This window comes from Delphinapterus leucas, chromosome 15 (assembly GCF_059928025.1).
Source record: "Delphinapterus leucas isolate spDelLeu-1000000601 "Yukka" chromosome 15, BTC_Dleu_Yukka2, whole genome shotgun sequence".
Classification (NCBI taxonomy): Eukaryota; Metazoa; Chordata; class Mammalia; order Artiodactyla; family Monodontidae; genus Delphinapterus; species Delphinapterus leucas.
In genome coordinates this window covers 8,196,287-8,220,687 of record NC_143143.1, presented here as the reverse complement: position 1 = coordinate 8,220,687, position 24,401 = coordinate 8,196,287, and the positions used below count along the sequence as shown (strand labels likewise).

The 24,401-nt window shown below is 52.6% G+C and overlaps 1 protein-coding gene across 12 annotated transcripts in view; it reads right to left on the bottom strand.

Annotated features, from left to right (window-relative positions):
* The window catches only part of CUX1 (cut like homeobox 1), a 383,965-nt gene that overhangs the window by 23,215 nt on the left and 336,349 nt on the right, over positions 1 to 24,401 (bottom strand). For 8 of the 12 annotated variants that reach the window (XM_089895747.1, XM_022587992.3, XM_022587997.3 and 5 more), the window contains 4 exons: positions 18,068 to 18,370; positions 15,240 to 15,428; positions 8,877 to 9,141; positions 2,056 to 3,697 (listed from right to left, as the gene is read on the bottom strand). The exons of the other annotated variants lie outside the window; for them this stretch is intronic. In XM_089895747.1, coding sequence (XP_089751873.1) covers positions 2,995 to 3,697; positions 8,877 to 9,141; positions 15,240 to 15,428; positions 18,068 to 18,370 — 1,460 coding nt within the window. In that variant the 3' untranslated portion in view covers positions 2,056 to 2,994. Of the gene's footprint in view, positions 1 to 2,055; positions 3,698 to 8,876; positions 9,142 to 15,239; positions 15,429 to 18,067; positions 18,371 to 24,401 lie in introns of those variants that run through there. 12 annotated transcript variants of the gene reach the window in all.

Below are 24,401 nucleotides of genomic sequence, written 5' to 3'. Positions count from 1 at the left end.
GTATCGAGCACCCAGATGTAAGCCTGGCAAAAAAGATAGAGTGGAAATCAACAATAACCTAGTTTAAAAACAGAAAAACGACAACAAAAATGACTAAATTGCCTGAAAGAGCCAAAGCGGCTGTTCTAGACGGTACTATTTGGCCACTAGGATGGACAGATTTATACTTTTTCAATTTCCTCAGATTTCACACCTTAGTAAATAACAGTCATGCCTTTAAAACGAAAATACTACCCTAGTATTCCCTGTTAACGCCCTGCTTTTCGTTCTAATGAAAATCAGGTATTTGGAGATTGAGCACACGTGATGACCAAATCCCTCCTCGAGATTTTCGTGGAGAGGGCACCACAGTGCTGTCAGGGGCTCTGCTGCTTGCTGTCCTGAGGGTCACGAATGCAAACTCGCTCTTCTCACCGCACCTGGATTCAGCCAGATGTGAATCCGTTTTCCCCTTAAGCTCCTCCATGTTGAATTCTCTGCTCACCGAACCAGATTTCAAGTTCAGAGATGATATGCAACCATCAAAAGACAAACGGCCTGCCTCCCAGCCTCCTAGAGCCTTCTGCAAACTTCTTATTCATGAAAAGGCATTGTCTTTAGTGTAGTGACTCTTAAACTTGTGAAAACTTGAACTAAGTGCTGCAGTTGCAGGTTAAAAGACTGTAAATGAAATACATAATTTCTAAAACATCATGCAAGAAATGTGGTTTCACATCTTACAGTCAAAGTCCTACAAGTTAATTAATACAAGCACACTGAGGTGTAATAGCGGGAGCATACCTTTAAAATTAGAACTCCCTCCCACCCCCCCAAATCAAAAAAAGGTAATATTAATTAAACTTAAGAAATAATGAATGCACCATTAAAATGTCATCCAAAGATGTTGACCTAAGACAAAGGTTTCAATGATACACAATACGGTCAAAAAGGTTTCAATCAGTAATATACAGTATGACAACTACATCTTGTAAATTATACCCAATACTGCCGGCAGTCTATCCCTCTAAAGAATATTTGCCCCTCTCATCCCTTCCTAACAATCAGATAATAAAATACAGCACCTATAAATAAGCAAAAAAAAATATATATATATACCGAAATCATCTATTGTTAGTTTAAAGATATGGCAATAAAGGAGTCTAAATTAGCAAACTTGTAGAAGCCATAACTGATAAAACAGCTTATTGAAAAAAGGTGGCAGTAATGCACTCTATGTGTGCACAGGTACTTAAGAAAATACACAGACGTATAAAATTGCACACACGCACACACGCACACTCTCATCCACCTCTGTTCTCACGCATATACACATAGACGACAGGAGGAATCAGAGACAAGTTAGACTTTTGATTTGTACTTAGACTGCCCTAAACTGTGCATAAAAGAACGTTCCAAGAGGCAAAATGAATGGAGGGCCAACGGTCTGGTCTGGAAGTGAAGAGCATCAGCGTTTTGGTGTGAGTTTGGGCCATCTCTACGGGGGTGGGAGCCGAGCCCAGACTGCCACGTTCTCTCTTCTGCAGGGAAGGAAGGAGGCTTCCCACGACGTCAACAGTCATCAGTGCTTGTGGTGGGAAGAAAGGGAAGGAGGGAGGGAGGGAGAGAGAGAGAGAGAGAGAGAGAGAAAGGGAGGGAGAGAAAGGGAGGGAGGGAGAGGGGGGGAGAGAGAGAGAGAGAGAGAGAGAGAGAGAGAGAGAGCGCGTGTTCGCATGCGCCAGCCCTGCCCAGGCCCAGGGAGCGGCGTCCCCTGGTGGGGCTCAGTCCATCAGGTGCCCGGGAGAGTGGTGTGAGGTGCGGTGCCTTCTGTGTCGTGGAAAGACTGCTGCCTACGAGGGGCCCTGTGTGGCCCCAGATCTGCCTGCGGCGACCTTCGCGGCCTACTCTTTCCTCCTTTCTTTCAACGCTCGTATGTGTGCAAGACGCACTAACACAGACGTAAGACACCATAAATTAAACAAAATGAACGGGTACATGCTACAGTTCTAACTTGTCTCCTACACCTCCGAGATATGAGGTCTGATCAGCGTGCTCTGCGGTTAGAGGTTAAAAAGCAGATTATAAAATACCTAGATTCGGATCTTTTCTTTTTGTCCTGATTTGGCCTAGAATGGAGTGTATTAAACAAACCCTGGTCAGCAAAAGCCCAGAGTCAGTTAAAGCTATGGATCAATGTGCACTACATGTCAGGATTCTATTCACGTACAAGAAAACACTACGCCAGCTACCACAAAATCAGATAGTTTCCTGATGTGACTTTTCTTTTTGTTAAAAAATATGTGAAGTAAATGTGTTTTACTTTAATTCAAAGTTTCAAAGGAGAAGATTCTTTGCTTGAAAATATTTAGGAATCCAAACTAGTGTGTTTAGAGTCGGTTTGACTGTGCAATCTCTTAGTGGCAACTGAACAGCTACAAAAACTTTCTTTTTAAATTTTTCTGAAAAATCCCCCCCCCTTTTTTTTCCTGGTTTAAGAAGATAATAGTGTATTATCGCTCTGAAGCCATTAGATGGCAGATAAAAAGCCCCCTTTTAATATGTGGGTTTGATTTTTTTTTTTTTTTTAAAGCCCACACGAAAGAGGAGGGCGCAAGGCAAAGCTGTAAGAGTTATTCCAGAACCTGTGGAAATCACTTAGGGCAATAAAAAAAACACTTCAGGGTACAAAAAAGCTCGACTACACATTTCCGTTTTCTTCCTTGAAAACACGACATAGATTGGGCTTAATGCTCCTTTGTTTTCTATATGCACCTTGGCCTATGGCGATTTTGCCCTGTGGCCCGCAGGGCGGTAAGTGCGCAACAAGGTCCAGGCCGCGGAGTCGGCGCCCCCCCTCCTGCCCGGCCCGGTTCGGCCCGGCTCGGCCAGACTTGGCTCGACTCGGCCCAGCTCGGCTCGACTAGGCCCAGCTCGGCCCGACTCTGCCCTGCCCGGTCAGGCGCGGCCCGGCTCGGCCAGACTCGGCCCGGCTCGGCGGGACGGGCGGGCGGCGCCCTCTCAGAACTCCCATTCGATGGGCTCCTCCCGGCTGGCGGCCTTCTCCAGGCGGTGGATTATGCTGTTCAAGTTCGCGGCCTTCTTCTTCCTCAAGGGGTTGTCTCGCGAGTCCCTGGCGCCCGCCGCCTCCGGGAGGCCGAAGAGGCTCTGCAGCGAGCTGGGCCTGCGGGCGGCCGCGGGCGCGCTGGTGCTTGGCAAAGCGGAACTCCTGTCGGCGCCGTCCCGGGCCCTGCACGGGCCCTCCCCCGGCGGGGCGGCTGAGGTAGCGGCGTCCTCCCCGGCCGCGGGCGCGGCGGCGGCGGGGTTTGGCACGGGCCCCGGGCCGTCCGCGGGGCCCTCGGGCGGCGGCGGTGGCGCCTGGGGCCGGCTCTCGTCGGTGGCGGCGTCCGGGGCCGGGGTCCCCGAGGGCGGCGGCTCCACCTTCTCCGCCGGCCGCGGCGCCTCCTCCCGCTCCTCCGGGGCCGCGGCTGCGGCCGCCTCGGCCGGCCCTCCTCCCTGAGACTTGGCGGCGGCCGCGGGGCCGCCCGACTCTTCGGCATCCGCGGCGCCTGGGCCCTCGGCGGCCTCCACGCCGTCGCAGCTGTCGCCCTCCGAGCTGGGCGCTGCCCGGCCGCTCCGGGCCGACGGCGAGTCGCTGGCCCCGGCTTGGCCCTGGCTCCCGGCCTGAATCTCCTCAATAAACAGTTCTCTGCGGATCCGAGACCTATGAGACACAAGCAGGGGGGGGCGCCATGAGGGGGCCGCCGCGCACGGGCGCTCTGCGCCCCTTCCCTTGCGGCCTGAGCCTCCTGCCATCTCCGCCCCGACAACCTCTCTCCATCCACCGCACCGCATCTCACACTCCCACCCGCCGAACAGCCATTGAGGCCCCTGTGGCCCCAGAGCAGAGCAGGGCCCGCTCCTGGGCGGCCCCTCTTTAAAGCCGCCCCACCCTTCCCAGCCAGGAGCCAGCAAAGACCCCGCAGTTTCCTAGACTCGGTGCCTCTGCGTAACCTGTCCCTTGGCTGGCATGCCAGTCCCCTCTTCTCAAGGATGGAGCGCCAGCGTTACTTATTTAATGGCACGGTTCCTCCACCTCCATGCCAGTCGACCTCCAACCAGGCTGTGAATGGCGAGGTCCCATTCTTAGCACACCCCAGGCCTAGCATGGTGCTTGGTGTACAGTGATCAAGGCCGACTGAATTCATATGTGGAAGGAGAGCATGAATGATAACCACTGCTTCCTCATCTGGACTTCGTGACAGAGAACCAATTACTAGACGGTGCCCAAAGTGAAAATCTTCAGTGTCCCGCTCTGAGCCACGGGCCAGGCAGGGCCTCTGGTCAAGGCTGAGGCAGGATTCTGACAAATTATGTATTTCAACTAACTCCCTCCTCTAAAAGAAAACCAGGAAAGGGTCATTTCTGATCAAGCAGGAAGGAGACCAAATAACGTGCTCCAACGCACCAAGCATGTTTTAATCAAGCTGAGTTCAGCCTACGGTGGAAAGTGTGCTTCATTGTTTTGTGGGGTCTGGAGGACACAGCTACAGAAGGGCCCTGGCCTTCCCTGTTTTTTTTTTTTGCGGTACGCGGGCCTCTCACTGTTGTAGCCTCTCCGGCTGCGGAGCACAGGCTCCGGACGCGCAGGCTCAGCGGCCATGGCTCACGGGCCCAGCCGCTCCACGGCACGCGGGATCCTCCCGGACCGGGGCACGAACCCGCGTCCCCTGCGTCGGCAGGCGGACTCTCAACCGCTGCGCCACCAGGGAAGCCCTGGCCTTCCCTGTTTTGGAGCCCTTTGTGATGTGGTGAAAGGGCTGTTGTTAAGTCTGTTTTGTCTTGTGTTGGAATTTCTCTTCCCATCACGCTCACAGTACTGGGCTCAACCAGAAGTCTCCCTAGGTGTTTCTTCCAAAGAGCTGAAAGAGCCTCTGATCATGAGCCAGCTGTTAGTGGAAAAGCATCTTCAGGGAAATGAGCACCAAGCCCAGTGTCCTGCAGAAACCGGGCCTGCAGAAAGCCCTGGGGTTAGGCATACACGAAGATATTTTATACGGTGCATATAACTCAATAAAGGTAACATTTTTTGAGAACCCACGATATGCCAGCTCCTGTGCTGGACGTAGGGAGGCTGGGGCCAGGGAGAATCCGGCTGTAGTTGAGTCCAGTATATCAGAACTCTGGTCATGGTTATCTGCTACATAGTGTTTTGCTCCACGCATAGGGTGAGCTCTGACCCTTGTCCTTAAGATGATTCCTGAGCCAGAGCCACCCGGGTGAGATCCTGAAGCCCCCCAGAAGTTCCCAGGGATAACGGAAGACTTTTCTCCTTCCCTTGGGCGACCTTGGGAACCCGTGAAATGGCAGCTCCCATAAACAGGTTCCTGGGCACTTTGCTGGGAGGGCGAACCTGCTCTTTACTGGCTTTTAAGCCCTTTGGCAGCCAGAAATGCCCGTTGGCATGAACACCCAATCCCATTCCACCCTGGTTGCGGAGGTGGGAGGCTGGACGGGCAGCAGAGGGTTTGGTCCCATCCAGGCCCCAGGCCCACCCTGGACTAACTGAGTCTCAGGGGCAGCCTGGCCCGCCTTGGAGAACAGGCTCTTTGGAACCAGGCAAAACCTGGGTTTGAAATCTGGCTTGTCACTCACTAGCCGGGCAACTTGGGCAAGTTCCTTAACCTTTATGAGCTTCAGTTTCCTTAGCAGAAAAATATGGAGAAGAGTGTCTTCCTTGCAGAGATGTTACAATTAAATATTGATGTATACTACAGGACACAAAGTAGACCAAAAAAAAAAAAAAAAAAAAAAAAGTAGAAGAAGAAAAAAAAAGGAACTATTCTTCTGTTCTTACCATCTAGCTGCCTTTTCAACGACAAAGTCCCCGTTGTAAGCACTGAGGCTGAGACAGAAGGGCTGAGGGAGGAAAGGGACAACTTCATGCCCAGGGCCTGGGATCCAGGCTGCCACCCTCACTGGCTCGGCTAACGTGTATAATAACCTTTCTCTGTAAAACAGGGCTGGCAGCAAGCACTGAATTCGACTGCTGATCAGAGGAAGTGATGAGATAACATCTACAAAGCTCTTGGCTCGGTGCCTGCTACATGTTATATGCTCAGCAGATACGAGACGTCATCCTTCTTAGCCTAGATTTGTCTCCATGTCCCTGAGGAGGATTATCTTCTGGTCTAGAAAGATCAGGTCCCAGAAACAAATCTGCTTTTCAGACACAAGGCATGCAAGGCTGACAGGACGCCATGGCTTTTAGGGCTTGGAAGAGTTTCTTCTAATGGACCTGTTCTTCTGCAGGAGACCAGGTGTCCTGGGCTGTGTTGCTCTGAAATTCCTGGGTAAATGGTCACCCTAGAGTACTTCTAATTTCCTTAGGGTGAAAGGATAAGAGGAAGTAAAGTTTTATTTTATTTTTTTGATGGGGGCAAAAATCGACCCCGAACATTACGAAGGCTTCCAGTGGCGCAGTAAAAAATAAGTCAACTTCTGTTTAACTCCTGTGGAAAGAACCTAAGAAACTGCCCTCTCGCTTAGGAATTAAAACGCGTTCAGCGCATGTGTGCTGAGTGCTACTGTGTGCTCGTCCTTGTGTGAAGCTCTGAGGGATGTACCAGGTAAGCTGGTCTAGTCTAAGCATTTAAGCGGAAGAGCTAAAGCCACGGAGAGAGTGCTCGCTCAGCTGGAATCTCTGCTCTGCACTCTTCCTTTGGGTGACCTTAGGCAAGGGACGGCAATTCTTTGGGCTTTATGCCAGTTCTGAATGACCTGGTGTCGCTTCTCATCCAGCCTATTTTGTGGCTTATAAAATTCTTCTCTAGTTGAGTTCTTCTTTCAAGACTCTGCCGTATCATACCTCTTCCAGGATATTCCATCCAGATCTCTGCAGGTGAAACTCACCTCTGCCCTCGGTTATGCCACTTGACTTACCAGCCTGTTTTGTCGTGGAGTATGTTTGACAGAAAGCATTTATTGCGCATCCATCTACTCTAGGTCCGGACCTGAGCTCATGGCTAGCTTTTGAGGTTCTACTGCTATTCTTCCCATCTCCCCCTTCTCTCTTTATAGTTGAATTTGCTTAAATGCTCAAGCGAGGCATCTCCACAATGACCAGCTGGCATTACTGTGGTGGTCAGGAGGCCAGCTGGGAAACGTGGAGAGCGCGTGCCCTGGCCAGGAGGAGGCAGTGACTGCCACTCAACTGAGGCCTGTAGGGGGATCTGGAAAAAAAAAAAAAAGGTGGCCCCAGCAGGGCCAGGGGAAATGGCTTTGGAGATGTTTTGTGCGACTGGTAGCACCTTTACCCGGATACTCAGCAATCTACAGCTCCCGGCACCCCTGTCCAGGGTTATGACTCTTGCATTAAAATGGACATAACTCGCAGAAGACTCAAAAGTACACATTCAAACGCACCTTTGTGTCTAGAAAGTGAAAGGGCACCTGGCAAGGAGAGGCTCGGGTGAACTTCTGCCCACGTTTCCATTCACTAGCCTTCACTGCACTTTAGTTTACTACTTTGGAGGTTTCCTTCCGTGCAGAGGGAGCTCTCCGTTATTGGAACTGCTGACCTTACTCTGCCTCTGTTTTCATCTGATTGGTAAATTCAGGATGAATAAGCTAGCCGTGCTCAGCTCATGTACTTTGTCTTCTTGGGAGCCAGCCTACACATGGGGAGGCCTGCCGGGGCCAGTGGTGCCATGATGGATAAACTGGCCTGGTTTTCAGGGTCAGGGAGCAAGGCTGTTTGGCTCTCACGCTAAGCTACATCTGCTAACGTAGCCTTCATCAGCAATAAAGGTATTATTTTGGCTCCCATCTAATAGTTAAAAATTTTCCAATTTGTTCAGAACCTGGGAACAATTGTGCCCTGTCAGAAGCTCCAGCAGAGCCTATCCGATGAGGCAGGCCCCAGTTTGAGACACAACTCCTCCCTCTAGCCCCTGACTGTCTGTGATCTTATGTTGCCTGCCACTTACACTTCAGGTGAGGAACCGTGAGGGCTCCACCTGCACTGGTTATACATGTGTACTTGTCACCTTGGTATAACCAGGAGCACCTACCCCAGTTCTGCTGAGCCCTAGAGAAAATGATGTTTTGATGGGAACTAGCGATCGAGATGGCCGCATACAAGGCATTAAACAGGCAGGAATTTCCATCAGGCCACTGAGAATTCTTGGTTTCTAGCAGTAGGGAGTCTTGGTTTTAGCGGTGATCGACAATTCATTACCTGTCAGTGGATCTCCATTATCTAATCCAAACATTTTACCCCAGTCCTTTGTTCTAGAGGAGAGCACCGGGCCCTTCCCTCCTCAGGTAAGTTATTTAACCCCTCTGTGCTTTATGTTTTCATCTATAAAACGTGGAAAAAACTATATCTCTTACACAGTTGTGAGGATCAAGTGATACAGTGCTGGTTACAACACATAGCTTAGTGTCTGTAGACCTAGTAGATGCTCAATAAATCTTCATTAACTCATGACTTTCCCAGAAGAAAGGGTCTTACACTATCTAATTGATTCAATTACAAAACTAATCAAACTAATTTGGAAAACAATACTGTAAAAGACCCTGAGAAAGCGTTAAAAAAATCACCAAATACACGGTCACTACTGTGGAACCATGAATGACTACACTCTCCCTTTTTAAATGATAGCCCTGAGAGATTTTTTTTCTGGTCTCTAACCCATATGACCCTACGTCTTTGGGGTTTAAAACGCCAATACGAATAAGAAGCCAACTAACTGACCAAACACCAAGTTACCAGTCCCCAGCACGTCGTCCCTGCGCATGGTGATCGGCCAGTGTCTGCAGTACCCGTCGGCCTCTTCCCGAGGGCTGAACGCGCGTTCTCTAAGCTGTAGCTGACTTACTGGGCGAGAGCAGGGCCGTACCTGTAATTGTGGAACCAGTTGATGACAGTGCTGGTTTTCAAGTTGAGCTGGGTGGCGAGTTCTTCGATGGTTTTTGGTGACGGGTATGGCTTTTGCTGATATGCTCGTTTCAGAGCTTCCTTCTCTTCGGGAGCCAGCACCACTCGGGGTTTCTTCAGCTGGTGCTGGGGCTGGGGGCTGGCGCCCTGGCTGTAGTCGATGCCAGCGGAGGGGGGCTCGCAGGGCTGGCTGTCGCTGACCGAGCTGTGCCGCCGCTTCATGTAGGCTGAGGGAGGGAGAGGAGGCAGACTGAGGGGCAGGCCCAGCGGGGAGACCCGCCCCGGCCCCGGCCCGCGGCTACGCGGTACGCCCTCCGCCCTCCACTCTCAGACATTGCCGTGTGGACTGTGGCAGCTCCCTGCTCTTCTGAGAGCATCTCAAAACACCTGGGCTAGAACCATTCTGAAACCCAACACACACTCATCGAGGACCTGCTCTGTCGTGACGTGAGGTCCCCGTCTGTCCCTGCATGACCCACGGTTTAGTGGGGACACAGAGAAGTATACAGATAGGTGACCCCAGTAAGGTGTGATAAGGGAGGCAAGCGTGGGGCGCCACGGAGGTGGGCGCTGAGGGAGAGTACTCAGCTCAGCCTGGGGATGGGGCCGGGGGGGCTTCCTGGGAGACATGGTGATTATAAACTGAATCTTGAAGGACAAAGGGATTAACTAGAAAAACTAGGCAGCGAAGTAAAGATGGTAGGAGGCTGCTCCAGAAAGCGGGAATAGTGTGTGCCAAGACACACACAGAGGCACGAAACAGCACGGTCAAAGTGTGTTTTGTGTGTGTGTGTGTGTGTGTGTGTGCGCGCGCACGCGCGTGCACATGGGGTGTGGGGTGTGGTGGAGTTGTCGGACCTAAAGGTGGAGAGATGGGCGGCCAGGGTAGGCCACAAGTTTGGACATTACCTAGAAAGCAGTGGGAAGAGACGAAAAGATTTTAATGGGGGGAATGATGTGATCAGCTCTCTGTTTCTGAAAGGCTGCCTTGGCGACAGCTCAGAGGGTGGAGTGGGAAAGACTGGAAGGAAGAAGCCCAGTCGGGAGGAAAGAAGAATAAAGATTTGCACCAAGGCAGTGGTGATGGGGCCGGAGAAAAGCAGACGGATGGTGGAGCTGTGAGGGGTGGAACTGACAGGACGCGGTGGCTGACTCGGCGAGGGACCAGAGTGAGCGGCGCTGAGGACGGCCCCCTGGTCTCAGGTGTGGGAGGTGAGGTGGGTGCTGGTGTCACTGGGCTGGGTATCACAGAAGGAGCAGATTAAAGGGAGAAGATGATGGTTCGTCTTGGAAACGTGGAGTTTGAGGGGTCTCTGGGTCACCCACGTCGCGATGTTCTGTAGGCAGTTGGAAAGACAGGTGTTAAGCTCAGAAGAATGGTCCGGGCTAGAGAGAGGAACTTGGAACCACTAGAACAGAACTTGTAGTTAAGTCAGCGACCTTGATGAAAAAGAGCAAGGCCGAGAATGGAATCCTGGAAAAGTCCCACATGCAGAGGGTACCCCAGGAAGCAGGAGCCGTGAAGGATACAGAGACGGGAGGCAAACCAGGAGACAGCGGTGTGAGGAAGGGAGGAGTGAGCAGTGAGGGTCCCTGTGTCAGTGCTGCAGAAAGGAAGGTCCAACAAGCACCCAGGATGTCCTGGGTGCTTAGACATTAGGAGGTAACTGGAAGCCTCGGTGAGCAGATACAGCGGAGCTGTGGGAGCAGAAGCCAGACTGCAGTGGACTTAACAGTGAGCAGGAGGTGAGAAAGTGGAGGTAGTGGGCAGGAGTTACTATTCTAAGAAGCCTAACTGTAAAAGAGAAGTGAGAGACAGGACGGCTTCTAGAAGGGAAGTCCCAGGTCGAGGGTGGCCCTTTAACGATGAGAGAGAGCTGATGTTTCCAAAGCTGATGGGGGAGAAGACAGAGAGAGCTGGGGCTACAGGTGAGGGAGGAGACGGCCACCGGAGGTGCATGAGGTGGGTCCTGAATACAGGAGTAGGAGGGGGGGACATACAGACACATTTACAGGGACTGAGGTGGGGAGAGTTGACGGCCTTGGTTTTCTTTATGAAGTAGGAAGGCAGGAGGAGAGGTGATCTGAAGAGATGGCAATGGAGTCTTGAGACAGGTCGGTGAGAAATGGTGGTGGGGATGGAGGGGGTGATGGCGGGGGTGGGGAGAAGCACAGAGGACCCTACTGAAACCGGAGATACAAATCTGAGGCGGCACCGACCCGTGTAGGTCCCAGACGCCAAGGAGGTTGGGTGAAGAAGACGGGCAGGGCGCTAACTCAAGGCTGGGATTTGCAGGGGGATGAGGAATGAAAAGGTGTGTGATAGAGTATCATGGCCAGAGAGTACCAAAGTGGGGATCAGGGCGGGGGGGGGTGTGTTCTGGGGAAGGAGAGAAGGGCAGCAGAGGGCAAGCTGCTGGGGGAAAGCCTGGGAGGCCATCTGGGGTCAGGTGGGATGAACGGAGAAACGTGGAAAGGTGGACGGACAGTGGAATGTGGTCAGTGACGGGGCACCTGAACTCAGGCTTCGAGAGGTAGAGTAGTTGTGGGCGAGGATGCAATTTGGGGAATCAGGGGTTGAGGAGGTCAAAGAACTTGAGGCCTGGGTGCTGCACAGGTCAGATGGGTCTTAAAATTCCCCTGGATGAGGCAGGACATGGGCGTGGAGGAAGGCGCTGATCCAGGGGCCACAGTCTTGAGAAAACGTAGACAGCGAGCAGGAGGTCGGCAGATGGAGGTGAGAAGGGCCTTCGAGAAAACCTGCTGGACCGAGCTTGGAGGAGGCTCCTAACCCAGGAGTGGAGGAGCGGCCAGAGCAGAGCTCAGAGGTCAGGAAACGAGTGGCCTGGAGGGCAGAGCAGCTGGCGCGAGGGGAGGACGTGTGCTGTTCACGTGTCTTTTTACTGTGGAATAAGGGTTAGGAGTGGTGGGCAGCGGGCTGAGGTGAGGCTCAGGGACTCAGTGGCGACTGTCACCGGGGGATGTGCTGAGTGGGCTGCGAGGGAAAGGGGGGGCGATTCCCGGGAGATATTTGCTCTACCAGTGCTACGTGTGCTTCGTCTGCTCCTTTCTGTTGTTACGTGTCATTAATCACCAGCTACGCTTCAACTTAAAAACCATTTGGACTTCTTGAGCAAACGAAGAATCCACAGAGGTCATTCTAGTGAACTAATTTGGAATACGGTCTGAAAATTCCTTAAAACTTCTTACAACTGATGAAAGTTGAGAAACAGCGTTATTTAACTCCAGCGGCACGGAGTAATAAGAGCAGCATGTGTCAGCAGCAGACATCGGTCATCTAGTTCTCACAGTTACCCTACGGGAGACAGGCCGGCATCATTCCTACTCACAGGCGGAAAAACTGAAGCCTAAGAGGTTCAGTGATTCACCTGAGGTCACACAGCTAGTGAGTGACAGAACTGAGGTCGACCTAAGTCTGTTCTGGGAAGCACTGCCTGCCCTGTGCAGCCAGATGGTGGCCAGCCCTGCTCCCCGCCTCCGCCCTGCCCCGCCACGGCACGGGAGCGGGGCCCGGGGCTGTGTCCATGGGAGCTGAGGGAAGTCAGGGAGACACACTTCAGCAGCACTGACATGTGGGTCTCAAATGTCACAGAAGACTATCAGGGTCCACCTGTAGCCTCCGAGGAGGGGAGCCCAGCCCCCGAGCTAGCTGAGGCTGCGTGCGTGTGTGTGTGTGTGTGTCTCCATGTGCTTGGAACTGTGTGAACAGGTAGGCTCAGGGCTATCTCGTGAAGGGAACAGAAAGCAGAGGGCGGACTAGGGTAGAGAAAGAGATTTACAAGAACAAAAGAAAGGAGAACAATAAAAGATTTGCGCTAAAGGGAGAAGCAGCAAAAGCTTTACGGAAGAGGAGGAAGCGCAGCATATGTGGGAGTCCTACAGTCTGCATTGCCTGCTGCAGAATTTTTAACCTAGGCTAGACTGGGGGGCAAAGCTTATTTTCATCTATTTTAAAGGGATACAAATTATTTTAATAACTCTCATTTAGTGAGCGCTTATATGTGCTGGTTGTTATACTAGGTACATTCTAATCCTTACAACCGGAAAAAGCATTACGTCCATTTTACAGATGCAGCAACTTAGGCTAGGGAGTTACTTAACATGCCATTTTATGATTAGAACTCAGACAGAATTGAGAAGATGATCTTCTCCCCCTAAAATGAATGTGGTGAAGAGTCAAGAGGCTACAAAGAAATGAGCCTGGTCTGTCCAGCCAGCCCCCTCGCGTTGGGCGGGTGACCGATCGTCTATGGAAATCACAGGAAGTGCTGTGCCCTGGGTCACCCGCTGTTGTGTCTGAGGGGTCAGATGCCTCGACCTCCCGCTGGGGCTGGTTAAGAGCATCCCTACCAGTGAGAGTTGACAGGGGGCCTGCAGCTGCTCAGGGACTTTGGGATGTGAGGAGGGGCCTGGGCCCCAGTGAGACAGTAACTCTTCTGTGACACAAGATGGCGCCCAGAGCCTGTGCAGGAGGGAGTGGAGGCCTAGGAAGCCCCCAGAGATCTATTTGTGGAGGCTGAGGTCCTTTCCTACTGGCCCAGGAGAAGCACACCAGGGAGTGGTCCGGCCAGGGCCCGTGCACAGGAGGTGGCCTTCGGGAGGGATGCCTTCTGACAGAGTGTGCGCAGCTTTAGAGCTGCTTGGGGTGGGCTCTTGTTGAAAGTCTGTGATGGACGTACTGGGTTCACGATACCATTCTCTCTGCTTTTATGTCTGAAATTTCCCATGATAAAAAGTCAAAAAGTTTTGCGTGCGTGCGTGTGTGTGTGTGTGTGTGTGTGTGTGTGTGACGTGGCACCCCTCTGGAGCCTGCAGCACTGCCGGCGGCTGCCTGGAGCTGCCCACGGCTGCGGCCTGTGTCAGAGCCTTGGTCTGCAGCCTGAGGGCGGGCAGGGCAGGAGCCCCCCGGAGGGCCCCGGCTGGCGTGGCAGCCGCTGCCTGGGCACGTGGTCCCGGCGTGGCAGGCGCTCGGCCCAGGGCAGCAGAACACATGCATATCTGAGAGCACTGGCTGTGAAGCCTAACAGCCCACGTTTGGATTCCTGCTTAGGCCAGCTTGAAGTCAGGTAAGTTTCGTGATGCCAGAGCCTCGTTTTCCCTGGATAATAACATGTCTACCGGATGGAGTTATGTGGGCTGAGTGAAGTCTCAGCACAGTGTCTGCAAATAGGAGGCACTCTGAAACTAGAAGTCTCTAGAGCAGAGACTCTCCCTCCCCCTCGGAGCCCAGCCCGCTCCCCGGTTGGGTGAGGACAGTGGTGCCCGACTGGAGGTGAGCAGCACACGCCCCTGGTGAACTCAGAGGGTACGAGCCTGGGCTCCACCCGCCCCCGGCTCAGGCGCGCTGGCCGTGGGGCCGGGCACGGTCACGCGGGTGGTTGTGATGCCCACTCTTTGGTGAGGTCCCCTGCAGAAGCTGAGGAAGGGTGGCGGTCACAGCTTCCTACGGCCAGACCAGCAGCTAGTGCCCACTCTTCCACATCTAAGGGATTCAGCAGCCACCAGGTGAGCTCTCAGCATTAAAGGTGACCCAGGACTGTCCCCTCCAAGGGAAGGACTCGCTGACGAGGGGTGGCACGTGCAGTGCAAACCAGGACACGGAGCAGGTGTCACTTCCTGCCACCAAGGAAATCCCTCAGGGTTTCTCCTGTGCCGTAGCCTGCAGCAGAACGCTGCTCAGCATTTGAGAGGGCTCGGGATGTGTCTGGAGAAGAGAGCTGCTCTTCGCTCTCTAGGGGGTCGTATCCTCTACAGCCCCAGAGACTATAACGTTAACAGCAAGAGAGAGGTCTGTCCCGGCAGGAATTTGCTCTGCTGCTCTCCGGGCTGGGTGACCTCCAAGGAGGCGGCTAACTTCTCTGAACCAGAGACTTCTTATTTACAAATGCATTTTTTAACCACCTCTTTGTGGAAGCCCTGCCATGTTGGTACTCGTGCGATGAACTGTTTTAATACCCCACGCATCCAACAAAACAAAAGACAACAAAGGAGCCACCACCAAGTGGCCTTATTCTCCTGAAGAAGAAAAAGGTACACCGGTCGCCAGGGTGACTGAGGAATGATCACAGCGCCCCCCCAGGGCTAAATGCCTTTGGGCTCAGGCTGCTGGGCAGAAAAAGCCACAAATCTTCCCAGTCCTTTTCGGTACTCATCGGTGGATGACCGTCAAAAGATCCTTCACCCTGCCTTACAGTCCCTTGGGCATGGATCAGTGTGCCTCCTCAGCTCGGTGTGAAGGCTTTAAAAGCAACAGCGAGTTTATAAATGAGAAAGCGATTGGCTGGGGCAGGCGGCAGGGAGTTACCTTTCTTTTCCATCCGTTTCATGTCCATCAGCTTCTCCACGTTGTTGGGGTCGTTCAGCCACAGCTGCATCCGGACAAAGGGCTCCCGCCCCTTCAGACTGAGCTTGTGCCAGGGCTTTGGGCGAGCCAGGAGGTCGGAGACGGAGCCTTGGGTGAGCCCTAGGATGGTCTCCCCAAACAAGCGCTGACCTAGAGAGAGAACACAACCAAGAGTGATGTCACTGCCGAGACCCAGGGATCTGGCGGAAGAAGCATGTGTCAGGTTAAAATCAGAAATAAGGGTTCAAGACCCACAGTCTGATCAGCTGGGTCCTGGCTTAAAGTGAGCACTTTGTAGAAGCACTTCCTCAACCAGACTGGTACCAGACTCCACTGGGGATGGAGTCAGTATTACTCTTGCGTTCTAGCTACACACAAGGTTTCTCTCAAAAAAGCCTCTGGGCTTCGGATGAACCGAGGCCTGGAGGACACCTGCGGCTTTTATCAGAGGTGGTTAATCCCAAATCCGAGCTCAGGAAGTTGAGCAGCTCATGGGGAGACCTTCCTTTTACAGCCTCAAACCACAGGGCCGTCTGCACTGGCTCCCTTCACGATGAGTGAGGTTACCAGGTCCTGCTGAGAAAACAGGCCACTTGACCCAAGGTCACAGCAGGAAAGAGAAGAAGAAAGAGCTCCTCAGCTTTATTTTCCTGAAAAGCAGGCCATTTCCAGCTCTAAAGTCTGTCCCCGCAGTTCAAGCAGCCCGCTCCCCAGGCTGATCAGAGGCTATTGCGCTCTGGAGAGCACAGCGTCGTTAGGTCTGCAACGTTCGTCGGAGGCTTAGAAAGAAAATTTCTCTTCTCTGAGAGCCATTCAGCTGCCAGTGAAGAGGGGCCACCACTTTTTTTTTTTTGCGGTACACGGGCCTCTCACTGTCGTGGCCTCTCCCGTTGCGGAGCACAGGCTCCGGACGCGCAGGCTCAGCGGCCATGGCTCACGGGCCCAGCCGCTCCGCGGCATGTGGGATCTTCCCGGACCGGGTCACGAACCCGTGTTCCCCGCATCGGCAGGTGGACTCTCAACCACTGCGCCACCAGGGAAGCCCCCACCACTTTTAAAGGTACGCACGAGAACCAGGCACAACCTGAAGGCCTGGACGGGAGGACTTGAATGAACAGGACTGCTAGTGGAAGTGGAGACCGGGATCAGAGGCCAGTGTCTGGTACCATAAAGCCTATGGATCACGACACCGGCTCTGCCTCTTAGTGCAGGGGGACCGTGGACGACCGGCTTGTTCCCCCTGCGGCTCACGTCCTCCATCTGTGAGAGGCAAACACCCCCAGCTGCGCTCACAGCAGTTACAAGAGCACTGCCTCATAAGAAGCGGGACTCTAAGCAAAAGTTTACTGTATGGAAAGCTTTGGATTTGAGAAATTAAGTTTTTCTGATATCAGTCATTTAAACTGAGATATACATTTACTGATTTTGGTAAACCTGTGGTTTCTCTGCTTTTTAAACTCTCAGTTTAACCTATAAACATATCCTAGGTCCTTACCATTTTTTCGTTGTGGTAGTTTCCAACAAATTTTACCTAATTCTAATCTGGCAAGTGAATCTCATTTCATTCCAAGGAGCTTGTTATGTTCAGGAAAGCGATATATATGAACAGCTAGTTACTATTTGCTTGACCCACCCAGTTGCGTGGGGCGGGGGGTGGGGGGCGGAAATCAAGAGATTATTCTTAGAAAATTATCTGTATTACTTTTAGAGGTTTCACAGCAGTGGCTCTCGATCATTTTTGAGTCCCAGACATATTTGAGAGCCTGAAGAAAGCTACTGGCCCCTCACCCTTTAAAATGTGCGCACACACATCCTGCTATGATTTTTTTTTTTTTTTTGGCGGTACGCGGGCTTCTCACTGTTGTGGCCTCTCCCGCTGCGGAGCACAGGCTCCGGACGCGCAGGCTCAGCGGCCATGGCTCACGGGCCCAGCCGCTCCGCGGCATGTGGGATCTTCCCGGACCGGGGCACGAACCCGTGTCCCCTGCATCGGCAGGCGGACTCTCAACCACTGCGCCACCAGGGAAGCCCTCCTGCTATGATTTTAAGAGACTAACCCATGAACACCCCAAGATACCAGGTCAAAGGTTAAGAGGATGACTGAGTCTTGACCAAGCTGCCTAATTCATCTGTAACTTGGCCCCCTTTGTGTCTATTACTCCTCTCACACACCCTGGGAGTGGAGGCAGCTTCTTTCCCGGAGAAGCCAAGACCAGCTGAAGCAACCATGAAGAGGCCTCTCATCTCTAAATCCAGGGTGACGCTGCGATGGAGCCTCTTCTGCTCAAAGAGGAGGAAGTCGTCTCCCTGGTGTGAAAAGTTTCACCCCGCAGATCACAGATTTGCCTTCACAGCAAATCTGAACCCTGCCCGTCGGGCTCTCCCGTGACGCCATCCAGATGCTACTGGGCTCAGCTGATTCTGCCCTGCTCTGCACAATCCCCACCCCCTCCCCCAGGATTCAGAGCTCCACTGGGCATGCCCCCATCGGTGGTCGGAGCGTATGGCCTGAGTTGGCTCCGGCCGGCATGCCTGTCTTCCAAGAGGTCCTGGTTGGGGCGCAGGGGTGGGGCGGGGCTGGGCTGGGACTGACCTTAGACCTCTAACACCCTCATGAATCCTTATTGCTCACAACTGTAGGACGTTTTAGGTTCTTACAGGCAGCCTGTGAATGTTTAAACCCTCTGGCTGGCTCAGCCTGAGGCCCCCCTTCCACTCGCTCCTCCTGAGAACTCCCGACAGGAGACGACCTGCCACCTCCTGACCCAGCAGTTGGGGAGGGAACCTACCCAGGTTGTTGTCGGTCAGCACCTCCTTGACCCGCTTGGTTATGCCGTAGGTGTCCAGCTCTGGAGACATGGCCACCAGCTCTTGAATGCTGAGAGCCGAGTGTCCGGAGAGAGGCAGTGGGGTGGTGGGTTGGGAGTCTGAAGTGGGCGGGTCGCTGGGTTCTGCCGGTTTGCCATCCTTACTTGTTTCAATGGGGGGACAGGGCTGCTGGACCAGTTCAGTCAAACTCTTCACTGATTCGCTAGAGCTCATCGGTGATTCGGGTGCAGGGCTGCAGCTGGCAGAGGTCTTTGGAGTGCTTTCTGTAATCAAAGCACACAGAAAACCCAGGCTGAAAACAGCTGTCTTTCACCATGTGCATCTGCTTTCCTTATCTAGGAATTACTAATGAAACGTCTGTTTAAGAAGGAGACAGTATGGCAGTCTATGGATTTAAATGAATTGTTTCATAGTTTTTTGGCTGAGAATTAACCTTTCATTTTCTGTATTAAAAAATAAAAAACAGCAACAGAAGAAGAACTAGGGGTTTAAAGAGAAGGTCTGAAGGCTCAATAAAGGGCATTCTGTTAAAAATACGTCCTATGAGCCACGTGCTCTCACTGTCACGGTTTCTTCCGATGGAACCCCGTAATTCTATAATTCACAAGTACCTTGGCTAGATTATAATTTGCATACTTATTTTGTCCATAATTTCCAGCACAGAATGAATAGACATAGTATTTTAAATGAGGGCTGCCTACGATGCGTGGTCACCACAGCCATGAAGACCCTTGAAGATGAGACGTAAGTCCTCGGCCGCCTAGTGCTGAGCTGGGACCCCAGGTCGGTTCTCACTGTGATCCCGGAGGGCTCCATGGCGCCCTGCCTGGAGGGAACCGATGGAAGAGGAGTGCCCACCCTGCTCTCTGCCAGAGCCCAGGATGTGCTTCTGAAAGCCTAGCTCTCTGTCTATGCCATGCTGTCACCAACACCGGAAGAGACGGGGCCAGCGTGGGCAGTCAGGTCTCCATGCTCTCCTTTCGTAAGAAGGAGCTGTCTTGTTGCAGGTGCCCGGCAGGGAGTGCCACCGTGCTCTGTTGCTGAGTGGTCCCTTCGGGCCTCTCTGTTAGCATTACCCGTAAAACCTGACATCCGTTCTGGTTTTGGGATGCCTGGAATAAGGGCTTTTGCCATTTCCTAATTTCCAAATATAGAGAAAATGCGAAGTGACCTAGCACTGCGGTCCTACCTGCCTTTGGACCAGAGTCTGGGTTCAGTCTCTGCCCCCACTCCCCGCTCCCACCAGGCACGGCACACGGGGAGATCCCACAGCACCCTGTGTGAGGGGCCAGGCCAGGCGCTGTCACAGGGCTCTACAGCCCCAGAGAGGTGACAGCTCATGAGGCCAGGCCACCCAGTGAGTGTGAGCACATGTGGGCGACCCCCCACCCCCAGTACCCGCGACCTGACTCAAGAAAATGTAAAACTAAGGAGCAACTGAATTTTAACTGATCGTATAACTGGAGCGTCCGTCGATGGACATATGATATCCAGGATGACAACCTATTCTCAACTCAAGAGGATGGAAAATGTATTCCAGATACAAGGGATATTTTGTATAAATAACTAGAAAGAGAAAATCCCCAATAAAACAACTGCAATTCAACCGATAAACCCATCTGTCGTCCTAAACCAGGACAGAGTTCCACCATCACATAACGCTGTGTCCTCAACCTGGAAAATCAGGTTAAAAATAAAAAAACCCCAAAAAACACTGGTTTGTGAAGCTGTGAAAGAGACAGATGTGAACAGCAGAAATGGTCCATATAAATCCTTAAGGCAAGCTGAATCCTACAAATCGGATTTCTCCTCTCGGCTCACCTCCAGGTCATCGTACAACTGGATATAAAACCCAGCAAACGTTATTTTTGAATCTGAAGCAGCAATGGAATTGCACTGTGAACTTGCCCTGAGTCACCCAGGCGAGGGACCAGTTTGGCAGATCATTCATCTTGCTCACTGTGTACTGTCAAGGATGGCATGAATTCCCCACATGATAAACAGATTTCTTCTCAGGTTTGTGTCCTTTAACCCACAGCAAGGTCAGAATCATGGCTGCCTGGAGAACATACCGGCCGGCACTGCTGCCCGAGCACCACCCCTGTTTTGTTCTGGGCACCGGCGCAGGCGGGTGCCCTGAATAGCTCGAGTGGGGGCATGTTTCTTTCTTCCAGGCATCCTCAGCAAGACACTCGCACGCATTTTTGCCAGGAAAACCCTCTGAGAGAAACGACCAGAGGTGCTCGCCACACGTTACTCGTGTCCCTCTGTGCTCCCAACCGTGACTGCAGACAAAGGTAACCCCGCCCCCCCGCCGAGATCAACACCCCACTGGGCCTGGGAACGTACTGGGTGGCTGGTATCTGCACCTCCACCCTGAGTCTGTGTCTAAACTGTACTGGCTGAGTGACAATTGTTCACCAACAGACACAGGTGCCACCGTGGTCTCAGGTCACCGAGAGCAGAATTGGGCCCACGTTTTTGGAGCGGCCTCGCTGGACACACCACGAATCCACAGGCTCAGAACATCATATTGGAAAGTAATTCAATTCTCTAGAAAGCTACTTCCAGTAAGCACCACAAAACCAGACCCATCAACCAGCTCCCATCGACCCCTGGTGAGGGGACCGGGCCCCTCGATGCCAGGAGGACAGGTGCCTGTATGATTCACCATCTTGACAGGGCAAGAAACATGGTCAACAGAGAAGAAGAAATATTTTCTTTTCCAAAAATTAGCAAATGGAGCCCTCTGATTAAAACAAGACTTTTTGAAACAACAAGGCTTTGTGCTCTTCTGTGTAACTAAAAATAATTTAAACAAGAAAAAAAGGAGGAGCCCTGGGCTTGGCACTAAGGCACTGAGCCTGGGGATGGGGGCTGCCTCTACCAGCTGCCAGTGCTAACTTGAATAGGATTCCTAACTTCCTGCAACATCCCGGTTTCCTCATCTGAAAAATGCAGACAGGGTTGTAATGAGGAACGAACCTGCCACATGGTCAGCGCTAAGGAAACCTGATTTCGATGTTAAAAAAGAAAAGAGTAGTTACTAAATTGAACATATTTGTCTATATAAAGGCCCCCTGGGACTTCCCCGGTGGCACAGTGGTTAAGAATCCGCCTGCCAATGCAGGGGACACGGGTCCAAGCCCTGGTTCCGGAAGACCCCACGTGCCGCGGAGCAACTAAGCCTGTGCGCCAAAACTACTGAGCCTGTGCTCTAGAGCCCGCGTGCCACAACTACTGAAGCCCACGTGCCTAGAGCCCGTGCTCTGCAACAAAGAGAAGCCACGGCAATGAGAAGCCCACGCACCACAACGAAGAGTAGCCCCCGCTCGCCACAAGTAGAGAAAGCCCGCGCGCAGCAACGAAGACCCAACGCGGCCAAAAAAAAAAAAAAAAAAAAAAAAGGTCTCCCCTGCACGTAGTGTAAATCTCATGATTTATTGCTGTTTCTTCCATGGTTCCTGGCGCACGACTGAGATGCTGGTGATAGACTCAACAGCTACATCTTGTGTGATACCATTTAGATGACATTCTGGAAAAGGTAAAACTACAGGGACAGAAAACAGATCAGTGTTGCTAGGGATGAAGGGAAGGAGTTGCCTACAAAGGGGCACGAGGGAATTTTGGGAGGCTGATGGAATTATTCTGTGTCTTGATTACTGAGATGCACAGAACGCTTCTATGCGGGCAGAGTGAATTTTACTGTATGTGAACGATACGTCATTATCAACTTACTTAGGACAAAAGTACCAGCAGGAAGAATGAGTGAAGATGCTTATTCCGTACTCCTTTCACTCACTCCCTAAGTGTGGAGTCAGGCCAGTGGCAATACGGCAGTGAACGCAGCACACAGCAGGGGGGTGGGGACGCTGCTGTGGCCTGGGGATCAGAGACCTCCTGGGAGGGTGACATTTCAGGGGGACTTCAGGCATGAACAGGAATTAGCCAGCTAAGTTGGGAGGAGTAGCAGTGACAAGGAAGGGAGATAGATTGTTCCAGACACCTGGTGGGTTTCAGTCATCAATAAAATTGAGTGTAGCAAGAATATGAGGCAAAGAGAGGTGGTCCCCAGGGGCTGGGTTGTGCAGGGCCTTTGAATTGGTTAAGGTGTCTGTTTTAATTTTGGGGCAGTCGGGAGCCAGGGCACGTTCATACGATATACCACGTGTTATAAACAGCGGCAAGAGGGTCAGGACTACAGCCACGTGGACCAGCATGAAAGCGTAATGGTGAGCCCACAAAGCAAGGCGCAGAACGAAACAGATGACAACATTGGTGCACAGGCCGAAAGCCTGCAAGCGCTATGTGCTGTGTGTGGCAGTTAGACCCGTAGTGCGGGTATAAAATCACGTCCAGGAAAGACAAAGTGCACATTCAGGACGGACGGTAGCTGACTTCTAGGAGGAATGAGACTAGGGAGAGGCTGATGTTTTATTTCTTAAAAATACAGGATTGGGCTTCCCTGGTGGCACAGTGGTTGAGAGTCCGCCTGCCGATGCAGGGGACGCGGGTTCGTGCTCCGGTCCGGGAGGATCCCACATGCCGCGGAGCGGCTGGGCCCGTGAGCCGTGGCCGCTGAGCCTGCGTGTCCGGAGCCTGTGCTCCGCAGCGGGAGAGGCCACGACAGTGAGAGGCCCGTGTACCGCCAAAAAAAAAAAAAAAAAAAACAGGATTGAATAATGACCAATTCAGTTTAGCCCTTTAGTTAGGGCTAAAGTTGGGTGATCAGCATTCGCTGGGTTATTCTGTAATTTCATGTGTGAAATATTACAGGCCTAACGTCAAAGAGTAAGAAAGTAAACAAGTTCACTGTTGCTTCAGTACAGAGAATGAACTTGCAGACAGCACGGCTGGGGCCAGGAGGTCGTCGGGGACAGCGGATGGTGGCTGAGGAGGGCAGGCAGTGGGGTGGGGAGAAGTATGTAGGTTCAGGAGGGATTTAGGAGATCGCGTCAACACGACTGGGGGCTGGGTGGATGTAGGGAGAGGGCTGAGCAAGAGGGGGTGTGTCCCACGTTGCGGCCTGGGCTATGGGGTGTGTGGGGTGCCGTTCTGAGAGGGGATGCACTGCAGCAGGAGCATCCTGGGGTGAGGGGAAGACGACGTTAAGAAACCTTACTCTTGGGGCTTCCCTGGTGGCACAGAGGTTAAGAATCCGCCTGCCAATGCAGGGGACACGGGTTCGATCCCTGGTCCGGGAAGATCCCACGTGCGAGGAGCAACTAAGCCCGTGCGCCACAACTACTGAGCCCGTGCACCTAGAGCTCATGCTCCGCAACAAGAGAAGCCACCGCAGTGAATGAGAGGCCCGCGCACCGCAATGAAGAGTATAACACCCGCTCGCCGCAACTAGAGAAAGCCCGCACTCAGCAATGAAGACCCAGCACAGACAATAATAAATAAATAAAATAAATAAATAAAAGAAACCCTATCCTATGGCCTGCTGTAACGGCAGCTAGTGCTCAAGCAAACGTTTCTTGCACACTCACTGTGCGCCAGGCACTGCTGAGGCATGTATCCACGTGCCCGGGCCTCAAAAATGCGATGGTGAGGCCCTCGAAGCCAACCCACCTCTAGGATGAGGGAAGGGAACCGAAACACCTTTACAACCTCGCCTGAACGCAGCCGTGGGCTAAGGGCATTTACACACTGGTTCATTCGATCCTCACGATGGTCCTGTGGTGGAAATATAATCCCCGCGCTCCAGGCAAGGAAACCGAGGCTCTGACGGGCATTGTGACTTGGCCCAGGCCACTTGGGTGGAGCGAGGATCTGACCAGCTCAGGAGTGGAAAGCCCCCACCGGCCAGTCACTGCGGTATCACAACAGCCTGCCTCTGCCTTCATTCATTCATTCACTCGCCCAAGCAAACTTTTTTAGAGCGTCTGCTCTGTGTCGCACACCCTGCTCAGCAGTGGGGATAAGACAAAACTTTTTGTTTTGCTTTATTTTGTTTTATCTTTGGCTGTGCCTTGCGGTTTGTGGGATCTTAGTTCCCCGACCAGGAACTGAACCAGGGGCCGCGTCCTAACCACTGGACCACCAGGGAAATCCCCAAGGATAAGAGAAATCAGAGACCTCGCTCTCAAAGAGTCTGCAGCCTGCGGGACTGGGGCAACTGAAAATGCACGATTCGCTTTAAGAGCCCAGCTACACAGACCATCTATCCAATTCTGATGGCAATAGTAAGGTGTCGCAGTTAAAAAGTGATCTGTGTGGATGAATTTTTGGGGGGAAGGCTTCGAACCTTGCAGAAGAGTAGCCCGGTTAGTAAGACACAGATAGTGACTC